Source organism: Pyrenophora tritici-repentis, chromosome 1 (genome assembly GCF_003171515.1).
Source record: "Pyrenophora tritici-repentis strain M4 chromosome 1, whole genome shotgun sequence".
NCBI lineage: Eukaryota > Fungi > Ascomycota > Dothideomycetes > Pleosporales > Pleosporaceae > Pyrenophora > Pyrenophora tritici-repentis.
The window spans coordinates 1,833,392-1,850,687 of NC_089390.1; the positions used below are offsets into that span (position 1 = coordinate 1,833,392).

Here is a 17,296-nt window from a genome sequence, read left to right on the forward strand (position 1 = left end):
AGCGTACGGGGTGGGTCTTGTGTATATACACACTTGCGGGCACTTTCGGCACTGGGAGATTTACGGTGGTTTTCGTGTTTTTTTCGTCAACTAGGGTCGCGGCAACTCTAGCGAGGTCAAAGCTTGGAAACGGGTGAAGGTCAAGATGTATGACGCCGATGTGGATAGTCCGAAGCAGGGTTTGCCGGTACTAGTCCGGGATAGCGTCGGGGACTCGTCTCGAAAAACTCAGCAGTAAGCTTGGAACTGTGCGATGATGGAGTATGGGGATGCAACAAGCAAGCGGGTGGACACTGTCTTAAAGTAGTTGCACGGGGATCGTGGGAGGCGGAAGGGTCAGGCGTTCGAGTCAGGCAGAAGCAATCTGGTGTGTCTCGAAATGGAGATCAGATGGAGGTCTGGACGTGGGGACTGCGGAAGCACACGTTCCATATATCCTCCGTCGAAAAGCAACAATCGACGCCTCGCTCCGGTCCGCATGAAACGCTTTGTTTAGCGCGTTGTGATTTGCCTTTTTGCTATGAGTCGGTGAGCGACCGCCTTTTGGAAGGGGGTGCGGCGCCGAGCCGTGGTTGGCGCACTCTCAGACCGCCCCTTCAAAGGATACACCATTCTGGGCTACCTTTACCGTCAGCCCCGTCTGCTCCGCTACGCCTGGGGGCTCATCCCGGCTGTCGGGGCACCTCGACCGCCCTGTCAACTTGCGCACATGCGGATTGCGATGACTCGGCCACAGGACGATTTGTATCCTTGTTTGCCTGGTCGTGATAACGGGGCATGAATTACAGAGAATCCGCCTAGGTGCAGGCATGACTGGAGCCTCGTCGTCACAGGCATCCAGGAGGTGAATGGAAATCCTGCTTCGTCGCCCTATCACTAGGACCCTGTATTGCCAGCTTGCTTTGGAATCCTGATCCTGAAAAAGCACCAGCTGGCAAGGGATGTGACAGTGACAGCGGTTACGCCCCCCACGACTCATTCCGCGCCACGCCCGTCTCCGCGAGGGTCTATGCGGATAAGATTCGTCGCATTACTCAATACAGTAAGCTTATTGCCAGAGGATCATCTCGGGGATGCGAGACAGACCCTTTTCCACTCCCCACGCCGCCGGATCAAGGCGTGCAACTTCCACGAAAGGAAACACGAACTGCACACCCCGGCTCACTGGCCGCCTCTCCGTACGGCCTGCGAAATTGACTGCGTGAAAATTTGCCGGTGGATTACGCGCCTGCTGCCCAAGTGTCAATATCTGCCAGCTGCCAGCGCGACGAATCGTGCCTGATGACTCACTCTAGCTGTGGCTATTTGCGCGCCCCCGTCTGCAGTCACATAGTGGCTGCCATGGTGTTTTGCCTTGCACTAGCCATCCAGACAGTGAGATCGCCGACACGGCGAAACGAAACTTGTCCACAAACTTTCTCTAGCGAGCAAGGCCTCGGCCGGGTTTGCGCCTCGGAAGTTGGCCTTTCCACCACGCTTCGAGCTTTAGCCGGTCGTAAACTGGGGTACATACAGTAGGTACCTATCACATGCGCGTACCTAGGATGAATACATACCCGACACAACTTGTAGCTTCTAGCTCACGGATCCCCTTCACGGCACCTACTTGGTTTGCGAGACACGGAGCGAGGTAATATCGCCACCAATCGCTATACGGGAGGTTTATGTCGGTCCGCAATAATTCAGGCTACTTGTTCTGATTCCGACAACCGCCACACAATCGCTTGGTGAGACGGTCATGCTCGCATCCGCAGCGGATCCACCTCTACTTGGTACCAAACATGATGCAGCAACCTTCCATTCCTGAATGCACTAAAAATGTCCATCCATCCAACCTGTACTACCCGACTACTGACGGCTTACGTGCAGCGCGCAGGACGCTGAGGAGACCTGTTGTGATGGCCGGGTAACATGCAGTAAGCAAGCTTCGGGACACCAACCTTCGCATCTGGCATGGCATAATCTCATAAATGGAACACAACCATCAGCCCTGTCAGCACTATGAGACCGAATCTGGCTGGGTGCAACATAAACGTCTATGCTCCATCTCCATGTTCATGCGCGGCACATATAGCAAAGCCGTTCAGCCTGCACGGTACACGCAACGCGTGGAATCTGGGGTCGAAGTCGTGTCTGTGCACGCAATTACGGGGATCGTGAACCTGGGTATGGAAGGTTCCATTCTTCCATTCCGAATAACCGCGGGGAAGATGTGCTCGTGCACGCTCCCCGTGTCCAGAAAGACCCGGTATTGTTGCGAGCCAGACCCAACCGAGGCTACATACAGTACGAGTGACGCTCGGAAATGCCCTTTACTCGTCCATGGCCAATTTGATTGTCTAGATTGCACACTATCACGACCGAGCTACGTTTCCGCCATCTTTTGCCCAAGTTGCACGCCAGCCCGGCCGAAGACCAGTTTTAGAATTAGAAGGTTTTTGGAGGCAAAACCTTCTCCAACACTCTAATGCGGCAAAGCTGCTCCGGTAACGAGAGCCGCATCAGGCATGCAGGGACAAACTCTGTATGACGAACTCGGCGTCTGTACCGCCCTTGAAACCCTTCTAAGGCGCACAACCTCCCTTTTCGCGCTATGCAGCAGAAATCGTCGTCAAAGCAACTTTGCCGCAACCCACCCCCTTGGTGTCAGCATGTCTCTTGCTCGTGCTGAAAAAATGACGTCGTTAGGCACTTCATCACAGTATGAAGCCGACGAGACACCGACGCTACACTGGTCAACACAGCTATCACGCAAAATCTCTGCCTTCTCTCCACTTCCCGTAGTGTACTTGTACATGTACCAGGTCGCGGTGTGTGTGGTGAATGCACGTGAGCGGATCGTTACATCATCATGCCGCTGAGCTAGAAGCCCCTTTCTGGAAGTTCCAATGTTTCAAGTGGAGTCTTGATAAGACCCTTTCTGTTGACGAGGAAAATATCGACACGGCCATGTGGAGAGGGAGGATACCGACCTCCGGCATGTTTTCGTTGGAGAGGTGGCCGACTCATGGGCGTTGCTAACAGGACTGGCGAAAACCGGCCGGGTGCTGTGGCTGTGGAGCTGGTGTTGCAGCCTCAGTTCATGCGGCGCGCACGCGGGCGGAGGGATGATTCCGTGCGCGTGCGTGCTTGATACCTACTCCACTCACCTTGTGGATACCATCATCTACAACTCGACTCGATCATTAAAACTAAACCCTCGCTTACAAGCGGCTGAGATGATTCCAATTTCTCTCGTTTCTTCTTTCTCCTTGATCAAAAAAGGAGAAGAACTTTTAAATTTCGCTTGTCAAGATAGACACTACACAGAGTCTCCAAGGCTGAATCCTTTCAATATATATACTTGCCTATTAGGGAAACACAACCGCCTCATGGCTCCTAGGTCGACTCCCTTGCTGTACATCGCGGCTCAGACCGCCTTTGCGATCAACAAGAGACCCTGCGTCTAGCGACCTGCAGCTTGGCAACTCACAGGGCGAGACGGCATCTAGGACAGCTGATCCGCACACTGTTTATCTACTCGACATTTATTTTTCCGCCATACTATAGGCGACGAGGGTACGTGCCGTAGAGATACTCCGGTGGGTAACAAGGATTATGCGGAGAAAAAGTATCGTGAAACCAATATTACTCCGCATTTACAGTGCAGCGAAACAAAATGAAGCTGTTGCCCCCCGGACAAGTGCACTTGGCTGTTTTTTCGCGTTACCGCGTTGTTGTTGCAGCTTGATCAAATCTCAAGACACTCATTACACACGGAAATTCAGGCAAATACTCAGCTGGTAGCTTGTGTCAAACCTCCCCCCCGCTAAGTTTAGTGTACACATGTCACCCCCCATCCTTCCTACATCAGCTTAGTCTAGACTCTGATATCGCATTTTTGTTGTTACCCCTCATCGCAACAAGTATCCAAATCAGACCAACCCGAAGCCGCAACGCAACGCGCTATGGGCGGTGAGGTGAGTCACCGCCGCTCTCATCCATGTCCTTATCTGCCACAAACCCGTTGCGCCATTGCTGCTGCACAACACGCAGTATGCAGCACAGCACGCAAGCCTGTCGATCTCCCAGGTGCGGTCTGAGCTGTCAGATGCACGATAGCGCCCCCTCACCCAACTCATCCAACGGCTTTCCTTCTCAACAAGCCACCCACCGCCCGACTACTATCGTGCTCAACATGGCTTTCGCTCTACTGTATGTCCATACCGATAAGTGAAATCGCCACCGCGACAAGAGCGGCATTTCGCTTTCGCATGATAATTGCCTTTCCCATCCATGTTTGGTTTTGGCTATTTTCGCCTTCGTCTCGCTACTACACACACATGTGCGGCCCGGACTTTCTATGGTAGGCCCGATTAGTATTTCGGGGGTGCGATTGCGTGTTACCCAATGACGACCCCACGCGCGGTCGCAGCACATCACAGGCATGTGTTTGTTTTTCGCTTGCTTGCGGCATGCTTGCTTCTGTTTGCTTTGCTGCATGGCTCCGACGCTACTGGACTCGGTGTTCGTAGGGCAAGCCGCTCACGGCGCACACATGTGAATTTTGCGTCCTGCGAGACAGAGAGAGACCGAGGAAGCTAAGCGCTATCATACCCACGCAGCACGCGTTATCCTTCACAGGGAGAGTGACATGCCTTGTTGGCTTACTAGTCTATTCTCTTTTTTTATCCCCTTCTGCGCGACTTTCTTGCTCTCGCTCCACTTTCGCTGTTCTGCCTGATTACCCGTTGTGGTAATAAGAGAGATTTTTTTTTTCTCTTCCGTTTAGAGTATCAATGACGGAGTGGAGTTGCACGGGTGGAGTAGGAAGTGGAAAGTGGAGTGGGAAAGTGCTTGGAGTTTCGTCATTATCTTCGCTGTGGGGGTTGGGAGGAAGCATGGGGATGGGTGGGTTGGTGGGGTAGGAGAAAGTGGAGGAGGTATTGCAAAACAGTGGAAATTTTAGTAATCTCTCCTCCTCCGCACTTTTGTCACAGTCCTATATTTTGCTACTGGAGGTGTGGGGATTTTGGTGGGTATCCAGCCCCTGCATATGTTCGTACTGTCTTTTTTTTCTGCCACCGTTTGAAAAGGGGAGGGCTGTTTTTCCTTGGCGGGAAAAGCAGTTGTGTAGGATATCGTCATTGTGGGGGTCGGAGTTTGCTCGGGAGATGCGATCTCGGCGACGTTGTAGATTCGCGAGGGAGGTTTCTGGGCATGTGAAATTCAAGGTTACCTCGAAAGATCATGAGGGGAAGCTTGTTTTGCGATCTTGGCGAGAATTTTTAGGACTGTAAATCTTGATTGCTACTCGTCTGATGGACTGACTACACTAGGGCACTCGTTCTACGATCGGATCCGCTTGTGCTCTGCCATTTCATTCTTGCAAAAACGCAGTAGCTGATGTCGCGTGAACGGAATCTCGATCATAGCATGGCGCCCCCCAAGGTAACGATGCCAACACCTACCTAGATCCGATAACATCCGGAATGTATGGCTATTGACAGCCGCCATGTGCGTACGTATGTCTGTAATACGGTGCGGAGCCGGACTACAGCAAGGTAAGTACCTCATTCACAAACACCGCGGCATTTCAGGCCGACGTCCAGTAGCCATGCCAGTTGTACTTCAGTACCTCGTTACCCCAGGACGTCCATCCACTCACAAGGTAGCGAGAGAAGACCTCCAGCGCACTGTAGTCAGTCGGGTCCAGCAGATAGGGTTCAAGTAAAGTCTTCAGGCACGGCTTCCGTGAGTGGATGTCAGGTACAGCAGCGATGACTCTCCTCTTGATGTTTGGCGCATGTGCCATGGTCGTCCACGAGTTGGGCGCTGCGCGACCCAAGAGTAAGATCTCGTATGGCTTCCGCATGGCGCTATCAATGTCAAACATGGGCTCGCCCTGTGTCGTAGTCTTGATCCAGACCCATTCCTCAACCAGGCCCACGTTCCACGCCTCGAACAGTCCACCGGGACCCAGCACATGTACTCTCAAAGCCTCTTTGTTTGTGATCCAGACGCCCACCAGCGCATTGTGTTCGAGGTAACTGTCAATGTCCATGTTCAGTAGCATCTTCTTGAGGTACGGCATGCCTCCAACTTGTTCGTAAGCGCCCTTGCGCTTGGCTGAACGATTGGGCCATGGTGGGTCCAGCAGTACTAGGTCAAAGTGTCGTGGAAGGGTAAACTCGTCGGTAAGCTCTCGAAACGACGTACGGAAGGCATCCGAGGCAGTGGAATCGCTGAGAAACAAGGTCGATCTGGGTGGTACTGTGAAACGATACTCTTGACCCGGCAGAGTAGATTGCGGCGTAGGTTCGGTAATTGTCAGCTCCAGAGATTGGCGGTTGGGATTGTGGAAGGTACATGTCCATGGTTCCGTTTGGGCTTCGTGGCTGGCCGTTTCTGCAACCTGTGTACCACTTACAGACTCACGTGCAGGCTGGTACGACACGATCCATTTGTGTGCGCCCACGGCCGGTCCTGCGGCCTCGGATGTTGCACCGAGGGAGACCATCATCTGCTGCAGATTGAATGCAGTGTCGTCTCCCTTGCGTTCGCTCCACGAGGCCCACTCTCGCATTCGGGACTCTAACTCTTTTTCGGAGATTTGGTCAACGTCCATGGCTTCCTCTTCCTTATGCGATGGCCTCTGGGACATTAGCTTACGCTGTGCGCACCACGGGCTTGAAACCTTTGTGCGGATTTGGGAGAGTGCATGCTCAACGAGAAATTTGTACCGCACGTCATCGATATGTAGTGACTGGAAGTCGAGATTGAAGGGATCCACGTTTTGGGGAGAGGTAGTTTCGAGTCCCCCGTCTTGTTTGCTCGCACGCAGGAGTTCGGTCTGCTCCACCAGCATGCTGTTGGTGTCTGGAGATGTCGCTTTCGCTTTCTTTGTCTTGGGCTGATAGTCTTCTTTTAGTACGATGGGCGCTTCTAACGGTGCAGTCGATAGGAGTACATCCGAGCGATCGCCTTGAGCAGCTGTAATAGACTTTGGAATATCGATTAACGTAATGTCGCACTCCGCATTTTGGTACAGGATGGGGTTCACGGGCGCCATGATGAATTCCATGTGCATGAGTGGTTGATGGGGTTGGACCATCACAAGGAAAAGTTTTCCACTTGTCTACAGACAGTTTCAAGGCATGAATATCTGCCCCGAACCACGTGTGCAAAAGTGAACCAGACTCAGTGCTTTCTCGCGTGACATATAACCATGGTGAATCCCAAGCATCGTGTTTACATACTCGACATCACGTTCCTCGATATCGTGGGGAAGATATCGATGGGTAGCGTCGGATTAACAGCGACTATGTGGGATCCCCGACCGGAAACAGATTATCTCAGCCTCGGCAACGTCATTGCCGAGTTTCAAGCCATCAACCAGCCAAAGTCCGCCGCTTTCTAATCCACACGCGACCTTTTCCTCCCCTTCACGCATGCCCTCATAGCCATACGCTACAACTAGATTCTACACATATAATTACACATGTCGCGGTAGTCGCACGCGCAGCCCGCCCTGGAATGTCCACGTACCTCCGCAATGACGGAAGCAAACCGAATATCATGACCACGACCGCGGCGCAAACCAACAGCGCAATAAACACACTTCCCGACCATGACGCCGTCATGTCTGCGAGGAAAGAAGGAGGCGCAGACACAGAGCCTGGGAGGAGGAAGAAGACGGATAAGAAGAGCATGGAATATCTCATAAAGAGTGGCCTGGCGGGGGGCTTCGCTGGATGCGCTGTACGTCAGGAAACCACTGTCATCGGGATAGCATGTATACTGACCCGTCACTAACAGGCCAAAACCGTAGTCGGCCCCCTCGACCGAGTAAAAATCCTCTTCCAAACCCGCAACCCAGAGTTTGCGAAATACGCTGGTTCCTGGTCTGGATTCCCCACTGCAATCCGCGATATATATGCCAGCACCGGTGTGCGCGGGCTCTTCAAAGGTCACTCTGCAACACTTCTCCGTATTTTCCCCTACGCCGGCATCAAATTCTTGGCCTACGAGCAAATCCGCGGGCGCCTTATAAAAACAAAGGCGCAAGAAACACCCGGCCGACGCTTCTTATCCGGCAGTCTCGCTGGCATGATGAGCGTCTTCATGACCTACCCACTGGAGGTTATCCGGGTGCGCCTTGCGTTCGAAACAAAAGAATCCGGCCGTAGCAGTTTAAGTTCCATAATCCGTAAAATATACGCGGAGCGCGCACCCGCCGTTTCATCGTCACACAACACCAACATACCCGTGGTAGCGACGGCAACCCACGTCGCCCAAAAAGTAACCCCCTCATCCGGCCTTCCCAACTTCTTCCGCGGCTTCACGCCCACACTACTCGGAATGATACCATACGCCGGTGCCTCCTTCCTCGCCCACGACTCTATGTCAGACCTCATGCGCATCCCTATCCTCGCACCCTACACCACTCTCCCCAACACTTCCCGCGAAGAATCCTCAACCACATCCCACAAGCCCGCGCAACTGCGCTATTGGGCTGAGCTCTTCACCGGCGGGATCGCAGGCTTTGTCTCGCAGACAGTGTCGTATCCACTTGAAGTGATCAGGCGACGAATGCAGGTTGGTGGTGTGGTGGGTGATGGGCGGCGACTGAGTATTCCGGAGGTTGCCAGACGCGTTTATGCGGAGAGGGGGTACAAGGGGTTTTTTGTGGGGTTGTCGATTGGGTATGTCAAGGTTGTGCCGATGGCGGCTGTTAGCTTTTATGCGTATGAGAGGGGGAAGTATTATTTGGGGATATAGGTCATGGGATTAGAGGGACTCAGCGTCGTTTGTTTGTATCGTAAGGGATACTTCTCGCGTTGTTATAAAGGGGGCCAGCTTGTAGAGCCGTATACCTAGATGGGAGTTCCGCGCCTACTAGATATGGCAGGATAAGTACATAGACAGGATTAGCACATACATGCCACTGAATGCATACATGACAAAGAGCTTTCACCAAATCACCACAAAACCATCAGCCGTGCTTGAAACAAATACGGTATATTCGTACATCTAGAATACCACTACTACCATCCCCTTTATTTCAGCGTATCAACCAACTCCCTATAAATCTTCTTCAAATCCCTAACATCGCCCTCCAGCTCCTCGACCCTCTCCGTCTTCTCTCCCAGCATCTCCAACGCCGTCATCTCCCTCCTCTCCATCTCGCCGAGTCTCTTCTCCAAATCCGCAACTTTATCCCCCTGCCTCCTCGCCTCATCAACCTCACGCATCAGCTTAACCACCTCCTCGCGCGCTTCATCGCGCTGGGCGGTGAGGCGAGCAAGCTCCTCTTTATGCGTTGCCTTTTCTGATTCCAAACGGCGCACTGCGGCGCTCATGCGCTCGACGAGTTGGACGGAGGGGCCGGCTCCAGCGGTGGATACGCTGATCATGTCGTTGATGGTGTGGTGGGGGGAGGAAGTGTATTCAAAGGGGTCATCGTGGTCAACTGTATGGATGGAGGGTGTTGAGATGCCATTGAGTTGGGAGAGACTTGATGGGAATGAGTCTTGGCGGGATGGAAACGAGTCTTGTCGTTGCGGGGGTGTGCCGACTTCTGGGGTTCGTGCTTTGGACGTTGTGGGTTTGGGGATGCGGCCAGTCGAGGGACGGCGCGTGGCGTCGTCGAACATGCGGTCCATGGGTGTGAGGGGGGTGTCTAGGCCGCTGGTTATGGAGCGGGGGTTGGGGCGCCGGGTTTGCAGGCCCATTGGGTCGGGAGAGTGCTTTCGCTGGGCTATGGAGGGTGAGTCCGCTCGTAGGCGGTGGGGCTCGCTGAAGAGAGATGGTGTTTGGATTTCAGATTTCCACTTGCTTCTTTCTTCTTCTAATCGTTGTTGGAGCTCGGCTTCCCAGACCTTCTTTTCTCTTTCCAGGTCTGCTCGAGCATCTTGCGCTGCGGCTTCTGCCTGTGTAAGTTTAGCTTGCAACTTTTGAGCTGCAGCACGCTGCTCGGTCAGGTCCTGCTCAAATGTGCGGGCTCGCTCGTTGATGCTTTCGAGTTCGTCTTCCAATCGACGTGCTTTTGAGTTGACTTCCCTCGCCTTGCGTCTGACATCAGACTCCCGCTTGGCCGTCTCGTCACGATCTTTCTCCAGAGCCGCGACTCTAGATGTCAAGGTCGTTTCAATGCCTTGCCAATTCTCCGAAGCGAGCGAGTACTGTGTTTGCAAGGTTTCGATTTGGCGAAGAAGCGTAGCTTGAGAGTCACTAGTCGCAGACGATGACGCCTCTTCTGTTCGACTACGGAGAAGTTCCAACTTGGATTCAAGGTTCTGAATTGAATGTTAGAGTGCAAAATTACCGGGCTATCCAGGGAACTTACCGCAATCTCACCGCGAAGCTCAAGCTCGGTGACGTTTGCCTTTTCTTGTTGGCTCTTTGCCTCGTCTCTTGCGGCCTGGAGCTCTCTCTTCGCCCTATCCTCGGCAAGCTTCTTTTCTATTCGCATGTTTTCAATATCTTCTTTTAGTGACGCTGTGGCTCTCTTTTCGGCTTCCAGTGCTCCAGTTTGAACTCTCTTTTCGGCATCTTCGGCTCGTGATAGCGCATCATTCAGCTGCTTCCTGAGTTCTGATATCGTCAACCCAGCCTCTTCACGCTCGGCCTTGATGGTCTCGATGTCCTTTTCGATCCTGCTCACGATCTTGAGCTTTTCCTGCGCAGACTTCTCAGCAGCTTCAGCCCGCCTTGCTCTTTCAGACTGCTCGGTAATGCTCTTTTCGGCCTTCGAAAGCCGTTGTTTGAGCGTGGTAATTTCTCTATCCTGTTCCTGGGCTTTGATGCGCATCTTCTTGATAGTCGTCATGTGCTTCATCTCGGTTTTGGAAAGCTTCTGGCCCTCATCCATGAGCGCAGCTATCTGCGCGTCCTTTTCTGCCAGCCTTTTATCTGCAAGTGTCGCTTCATTGTCCGAAGATGCGGCCTTTGCAGATGCAGCGAGTTGCTCTGAAAGATATGTGAGCTTTGATTGTAGAGCGTCAATTCGTTCCAAGTGAGAATTGAGCTCTTCGCGATTGTCGCGTAATGTCTCCTCATATGTCTTTTGTAGTAGCGATAGCTCGGCCTCGACTTCTTGGGGGTCTCTGGGTCCAACACTCGGCGTCGGGGCGACTTCTTCAATAGAGGGCCGAGAAGCATCGTCGTCGAAGGACTGACGCGGAGAGGAGGTCTGCGGGGTGAAAATCGAGGGTATCAGAGGCTTTGAGGGCATGGACATGGACATGGACATTGGTATCGAAATGGGCTGTTCCGCTATCAGAGGCGAAGCTAGTGGAGATATTACTGGGGGAGAAGTCGCTGGCGCAGGAAGTTGGATGGAGAGTGTAGGTTCTTCGACCTTGGTCTCTTCCGCCGTGCTCGCCTCATCTTTCTTGGTTTGCGCAGCGTCTGTAGTCGGCTCAGAGGCTTTCGAATCTATGCTCGTCCTCCCTGTATCCGCGACAGCTGTCACGGCTCGGAGGGCAGGACTCTCTGGTCTTGAGCCTAGATCCGATGACGCTCTTGACTCTGACCTTTCTGTTCCCTTGTTGACGGCCTTGGCAAGGCGATCCTGTAACCGCGAGTTGGGTCGGCTGCGCGACGAGTTCCGTGAGCCTTGAGCTGTGTTAGCCTTCTTCACGCCTACCCTGCCGCCTCTCTATCCCCAGACTACCCACCTGCGTCTACAGCCAACTTCTTATCCGCCGCCACCACCTTATCTACGCCATCCGACGTAGCTGCGCCCTCTGTGGCCGCCGGCTTCGCTGGGGTGCCATCCTCGGCCAGTATCGTGTCGAGCCGTGACTCGAGGCCCGAGATGGCCGTATTCCACCAGCCTTTCCCACTCATGTCGCCTGTCTTGGTCGTGTACGTAAGCGTGTTATCGCGATTGGCGTCGTGTCTGAAGCTTTGCGAGCTTTCAGCGTGCACTCGTTCTCCGCCTGTGTTTGTTCATAGCTCAAGTGCGCAAAAGGCCAGGTTGTTGTCTTGGTCGCGGTTGGTACGTCGTCAGCTAAGGTTTGGCGGGGAGTCGCAGTGTGAGACGACCGTCCGCAACAGCCACAGTGTGAAGATTCAGGCTGCCGGCTATCCAGAGCGCAAAGTAGCCCCAATTGTAATCGTGGTCTTGGGATCGCTGCCGCGCAAGCCTTCATTCCAACATGACGGTGCGGTGCAGGCCAGGGCAACCGCTCAATTCGCTCCGATTGGCTGCCGTTCCGTAATTCCGCTATGAGGTAATCCGGCCAACAGCCTCGTAATACACCACATCTTGATCGGCAGTGCAGAGACATGTCACTCATGTCTAACGTGTAATTAAACTATAACATGGTTACGAGTTCCTGGCTATTACCTCTATCTAGTGCATACACTCAACGCCGCGTCTCCTGGTAGTCTCAATATTGATCCTGCCAGCCAAGCTCTTGAACCCACTCCATCCCTCAGCCAAATCTCCTGAAGCCCGGTTACGAGATTGAAATTTCCCCTCCAGCCCTCATCTCCATATTCTGACGCTCATATGTATCACCCAATCGACCCGGCGTCTGCCGAGCCGGTGCAGTAACACCCCATGAATCTACGACATGAACTTGGTATAGCGAACAGGTAATCCAGTTCCTAGACTATGTTTACGCTTGGCCACAATGTATCTGCTATTCACCGTCTTTATCTCGCGAGAAGACCGATGTGAACCCATCTAGCACAATGGAAGAATGAATGGCAGTCTAGACGGTGATAGCCGGATGAAGTAGTAGTGCTCGCGCAGTGTGAACATATTGTTTACATAGCACAAGCGGCATGATGCTTGTTAAAGAATAACGAGGAACTCATCTTGTTTGCTGTCGCTGGTATGATGCTGCGCCACAGCCATCATCCATTCTGTCAGTAGCATGTAGACATCACCCACCACTTCTCGTCCGACTAAATGAACACTGCTGATGAGATAAACACGAAGCTGCCATACATACCAAAGAAACCACACCACCCTGCAAAGCCGCAGATCACTAGCCCCACCAAGACCCTGTCCCCCTCTTCCTTCTAATCCAGCATGCAAGGTACAAACGTCATCCGCGTCTCCCCCTGTCCAAGAAACTCCATACTCACATACCAAGCAAAAGAAAATGCCCATTGCTGTCAAAAACAAAATTTCAAATTCCCATGCTGATGAACACGTATATTGCGATGGCTGCCAGATTTGAACTAGGCGCGTCTAGCGGCAATCGCCTACTGGACGACGTCAGCACTCTCTTTCTTCCGTATAAACAAGTACAACAACGCGGTACCGATACTCTATAGACTGAGTGAAAAACACAATTGAAAGAGTTTTTTCATGTCAAAATCTGCAAAGATGGTTCTCGCTGTAAGTGGAATTGAGTGCTGATTACGGTTTTCTGGTGTCTTTTGTGTGCGGCTTTTGATATCAGGTATATGTATTCTATTCTCATGTCCTCTTTTCCTGTACATACTCAAGCCAGGCATCATGTAGAACTCTTTCATCTTACATATACTCATCGCTACTCCCCTTCAAATATCTCTAACAACCCACTCAGGCAGTCGGTCAAATGCGTTCCACGCCCTCAATGTCCGACAACCTAACCCAAGCGCAATCCCTCTGCACCAAAGCCCACGCCGCCGGTGCTGCCGCCCTCTTCCTCCCCGAAGCTGCCGACTACATCACCACCTCCGGCGGCCTCAAACTCTGCAAACCAACCTCCGACTCCGAGTTCATCAAGGGTCTCCAAGAATCCGCAAAACAGTATTCCCTCCCTATAAGCGTCGGCGTCCACGAGCCCACCTCTACCCCCTCCAAAGTGAAAAATACCCTCCTCTGGATCGATGCCCAAGGCTCAATAACGCACCGCTACCAGAAACTGCACCTTTTCGACATGGATGTTAAAGACGGCCCGCAGATGCAAGAGTCCAAGGGTGTAGAACGCGGTACCGAGCTACCAGACCCGTTCGAGTCTCCCGTGGGGAAACTCGGCACCCAAATATGTTTTGACCTGCGTTTTCCCGAACCAGCCCTCGCGTTGCGAAACCGCGGTGCGCAGGTCCTTTTGTACCCAGCGGCGTTTACCACGCCAACGGGCAAGGCAGGGCATTGGGAGATGTTGCTAAGAGCGCGCGCGATTGAGACGCAGAGTTATGTTATTGCTTCTGCGCAGGTGGGGCCGCATGACGAGGAGGGTAAGAGGAGGAGTTGGGGCCATGGGATGATTATTGATCCGTGGGGGAAGATAGTGGCGGAGTTGGGGGGCGATGAGGAGGATGGGTCATGGAAGGGGGAGGGGGAGATTGCGGTTGCAGAGATTGATTTGGAGTATGTAGACAGGATTAGGAAGGAGGTGCCTTTGATGAGGCGGACAGATGTTTATGCGGACGTTTGTTAGGGGGTACTGATTTAGAACTCCCCAAGACCTTTGATCCTGCATAGTCATTCATCTACTTCATGCTTATGGAGACCTTGAAATCTCCTTAATCGTCCAAGTACTCCAAATCCCGTCCCTGCAGTAACCTTGCCTTACTCCCCAAACTCAGATACGCCAGTGAATGATCCGACCGCTCAAGATCCTGCTCTATCCTCCTCCTGACCTCCCCCAATGCACAACCCACCAGTTCCGCCAACCTCTCCAAGAGCGTCGTGTACAAACTCCGCCCTGGTCCCTTCTCTAGCTTCGGACCTTGTGTCCTCGGTGGTTCAAACTCTCCTTTACCCGAGCCCCAACAAGGCCAGTCCCAATCATGGATGCCGTGGTTATGATAAAAGTTGAGTAGCGTCGCTTGTCTATGCGGCTCTTCGCTGGATAGTAGGCTATCGGAGATAAACTCGGGTCCCAGGTTCAGCGCGGCTTCTGCGAAACAAAATTCCAGCTCGCTGCGTAGCTCGACTTGGTTTGCGTCCATGAAGCGACCGTATGTGCTTTGGTTGATCCAACCGTAGCCGTGGTATCGGGCTGATAGCGTCGCATGATGCAACACAAGGTACATCGCAATCAGTGGGTCTCGCTCCAGTGATTTGATATACGTGATTCTTGCGGTGTGTGCTTCTGCGATAAGGTTAGCCATATATAATCTCCACAGAAGCTCTCACTGGACACTGACTGATCGAGACTAAACGGTATAGTAACAGCAGTCCCGCGTTTGCGACGGCGGCGTTCTGCGGCAATACAGCCATGTAGTTGTGCTCTGAGCACAGTATGTCCATGACCTCGTCGACCACGTCGTAGTTCTTAACACAATCCGCCAACCAGTCCAGACTGATGTTTCCACCGTCGTGGACAAAGTCTGTTTGCGCGTGGCGAAGCTCTTTCTTCATGAACCAGGCTGTGATAGAGTGCTCATAGTTGCGGAAAATGGCCTCTAGACGCGGGTGCGCATTGCGGATACTCTGTATGAGTTTCCCGTCCTCGAACGGAAGGTGTTGGATGGTTTTCAAGATCAGTTCTGTAGGGATACGAGGTGAGATGAGGATATCGAGGCTCTTTGATGGTTCTGTAGAGATTGCCATATCGTCTAGTAAGTGAAGAATATAGTGATTGTGGATAGCTAGTGCAGTAGACAAGTGATATAGAAAGTGGGAGTCAGGTAGGAGGGGAGCGCGGTTGCAGACTTATACCTTCCAGGTAGGAGCTTTTCGGAGTGCAAACAGCGCACATTCATGTTCACGGGTACATCCCACGAGGCTAGATACCCGAAGTTGTGAATACCGTGATGGAGGTGGTTAGCACCATGATGGCGGATCACACTTGTGTCCTGCAGGTACCAAATCCCTGGAACCGTGACGTTCTGTACTCGTGACTGCAAGTATAACGGATATGTCTGTTTACAGGCTTTGTAAAAGTGTAATGATTGGGGCGGGTGTCTGTTTGCATCCGTGTCAAAACGTTGGCTAGAGAAGCATTGAGTACCGACCGATCGCTGCCGACGCACGCCACGCCGCGCTATGACATGCGGACGGTTGGTGGGGCTAATGTAAGTGACAAGTGCGATGGCGCAATATTAGGTCCGAAGCAGTAGAACAGGTGGGGTATGAAGACGCGCAGTTGCGGTCGGGCGCGACGTTTGCTGGTCACCCGTGACGGATCTCATCACCAACAAGGCACATTAGGTCACCTTGTGTATTTGCCCACAAAATGCCATGTCACAAATACCCCGGTTCCTTTTCTGGGTAATTCAAAGCTTTTTTTTTCTGTGAAGTAAGTTCACAAGATAGCGATTGCTGCTCACTCTGAAATGGACAGTACAAACTCTCTTACTTGCGTAGCTACTCAGAACAAATGTGTTTCAGTAAAAAATGATGAAATTGGATGTAGCTTCATGTCAGTTCAGAGTATGGACTACAGATCTCAATGCGCCATACCCGGGGTATCGTGTAAACTCCATGAATGCAATGCCGTACTCGATGCACTTTACTCCAACTATAGCAGATCTATGCCCTCCCGCTCCGCAGCCTGCAGGATGAATTTCCTCGTCTTTGCATCTGGCACAAGCTGCAAGGGTATATGGCCATCATTATCCTGCTTGTCGAATTCGGCGCCCATGGTTAACAGTAGCAACGCCGCGTCTCCATGACCCTCGCACATGGCATGGTGTAAGGCTGTCATGCCATCCATATCGGTTGCATTCAGCGGACTTTTGGCGTCCAGAAGAGCCTTCATCACCGGCACGCTTCCAACCGCAGCCGCTCGATGCAACGGAAGCTGCCCTCTTTTGTCTTTTATCCTTGCTGAGGCTGGCGGCTTTTGCGCGAGTAGTGTGCGTGCGATATCGAGGTTGACTTTTGACGCGCAAAAGTGAAGGGCGGTTTGACCGTTGTTGTTCTTCGCGTTTACATCGGCATCTTTGGATAGTAGGAGGTCTACAATTTGCTCTGCATCCTTCCGTGAGCATGCCATCATCAGTGGTGTCCAGCCTGAGCCATCCGTGACATCGGGATCAAACGACTTGAGTTGAATGAGGGATTGCACGATCGGGAGGTGGTTGTAGGATACAGCCCAGTGTATGGGAAGACGGTCGTCGGGATCGCGCAGGTTTGCAAGCTTTGGATTTGCGGCGAGGAGTGAGTCGACTCGGGATACTAACAAATGTTAGACGGGTACATGTGCGAGGGGGGCGTCAATATCACGCACCTTGACCTTCTCGACACGCCTCGTGAATGGCGTACTTGGCCTTGTATTCCTCCATGATATTAAAAGATATACCTAGGTATTCTTTGTCACAGCTCAGCTTCTACAGAGCTAACACGCGCTACAACAACCTAGCACACTGGGTTTGGTGGTTTGGCCATCAGCTTACCACGGAGTTCTTGACCCCACCA

The 17,296-nt window shown here is 52.6% G+C and overlaps 7 protein-coding genes across 7 annotated transcripts; 2 read left to right on the top strand and 5 right to left on the bottom strand.

Moving 5' to 3' along the window:
* Window positions 1-5,575: 5,575 nt before the first annotated feature.
* On the bottom strand, window positions 5,576-7,051 carry PtrM4_007240 (MT-A70 family protein; the record flags this gene model as incomplete). The annotated part of the gene is made up of 1 exon (XM_001930717.2): window positions 5,576-7,051. One exon carries the CDS (start codon window positions 7,049-7,051, stop codon window positions 5,576-5,578), a length of 1,476 nt encoding a protein of 491 aa, XP_001930752.2.
* A 569-nt stretch (window positions 7,052-7,620) lies between these two features.
* On the top strand, window positions 7,621-8,760 carry PtrM4_007250 (ADP,ATP carrier protein; the record flags this gene model as incomplete). Its single annotated transcript, XM_001930718.2, has 2 exons — window positions 7,621-7,740; window positions 7,798-8,760. 2 exons carry the CDS (start codon window positions 7,621-7,623, stop codon window positions 8,758-8,760), a joined length of 1,083 nt encoding a protein of 360 aa, XP_001930753.1.
* Window positions 8,761-9,038: 278 nt separating this feature from the next.
* Window positions 9,039-10,852, bottom strand: PtrM4_007260 (TMF-TATA-bd multi-domain protein; the record flags this gene model as incomplete). The annotated part of the gene is made up of 2 exons (XM_001930719.2): window positions 9,039-10,277; window positions 10,328-10,852. 2 exons carry the CDS (start codon window positions 10,850-10,852, stop codon window positions 9,039-9,041), a joined length of 1,764 nt encoding a protein of 587 aa, XP_001930754.2.
* An 800-nt stretch (window positions 10,853-11,652) lies between these two features.
* On the bottom strand, window positions 11,653-11,832 carry PtrM4_007270 (uncharacterized protein; the record flags this gene model as incomplete). Its single annotated transcript, XM_066102836.1, has 1 exon — window positions 11,653-11,832. The coding sequence occupies one exon, from the start codon at window positions 11,830-11,832 to the stop codon at window positions 11,653-11,655; it is 180 nt and encodes a 59-aa protein (XP_065965038.1).
* Window positions 11,833-13,327: 1,495 nt separating this feature from the next.
* PtrM4_007280 (CN-hydrolase multi-domain protein) lies at window positions 13,328-14,369 on the top strand (the record flags this gene model as incomplete). The annotated part of the gene is made up of 2 exons (XM_001930720.1): window positions 13,328-13,339; window positions 13,530-14,369. 2 exons carry the CDS (start codon window positions 13,328-13,330, stop codon window positions 14,367-14,369), a joined length of 852 nt encoding a protein of 283 aa, XP_001930755.1.
* An 85-nt stretch (window positions 14,370-14,454) lies between these two features.
* On the bottom strand, window positions 14,455-15,487 carry PtrM4_007290 (uncharacterized protein; the record flags this gene model as incomplete). The annotated part of the gene is made up of 2 exons (XM_001930721.1): window positions 14,455-15,026; window positions 15,082-15,487. 2 exons carry the CDS (start codon window positions 15,485-15,487, stop codon window positions 14,455-14,457), a joined length of 978 nt encoding a protein of 325 aa, XP_001930756.1.
* A 910-nt stretch (window positions 15,488-16,397) lies between these two features.
* PtrM4_007300 (Arp, Ankyrin repeat protein) lies at window positions 16,398-17,163 on the bottom strand (the record flags this gene model as incomplete). Its single annotated transcript, XM_001930722.1, has 2 exons — window positions 16,398-17,056; window positions 17,109-17,163. 2 exons carry the CDS (start codon window positions 17,161-17,163, stop codon window positions 16,398-16,400), a joined length of 714 nt encoding a protein of 237 aa, XP_001930757.1.
* Between the last annotated feature and the right edge of the window lie 133 nt (window positions 17,164-17,296).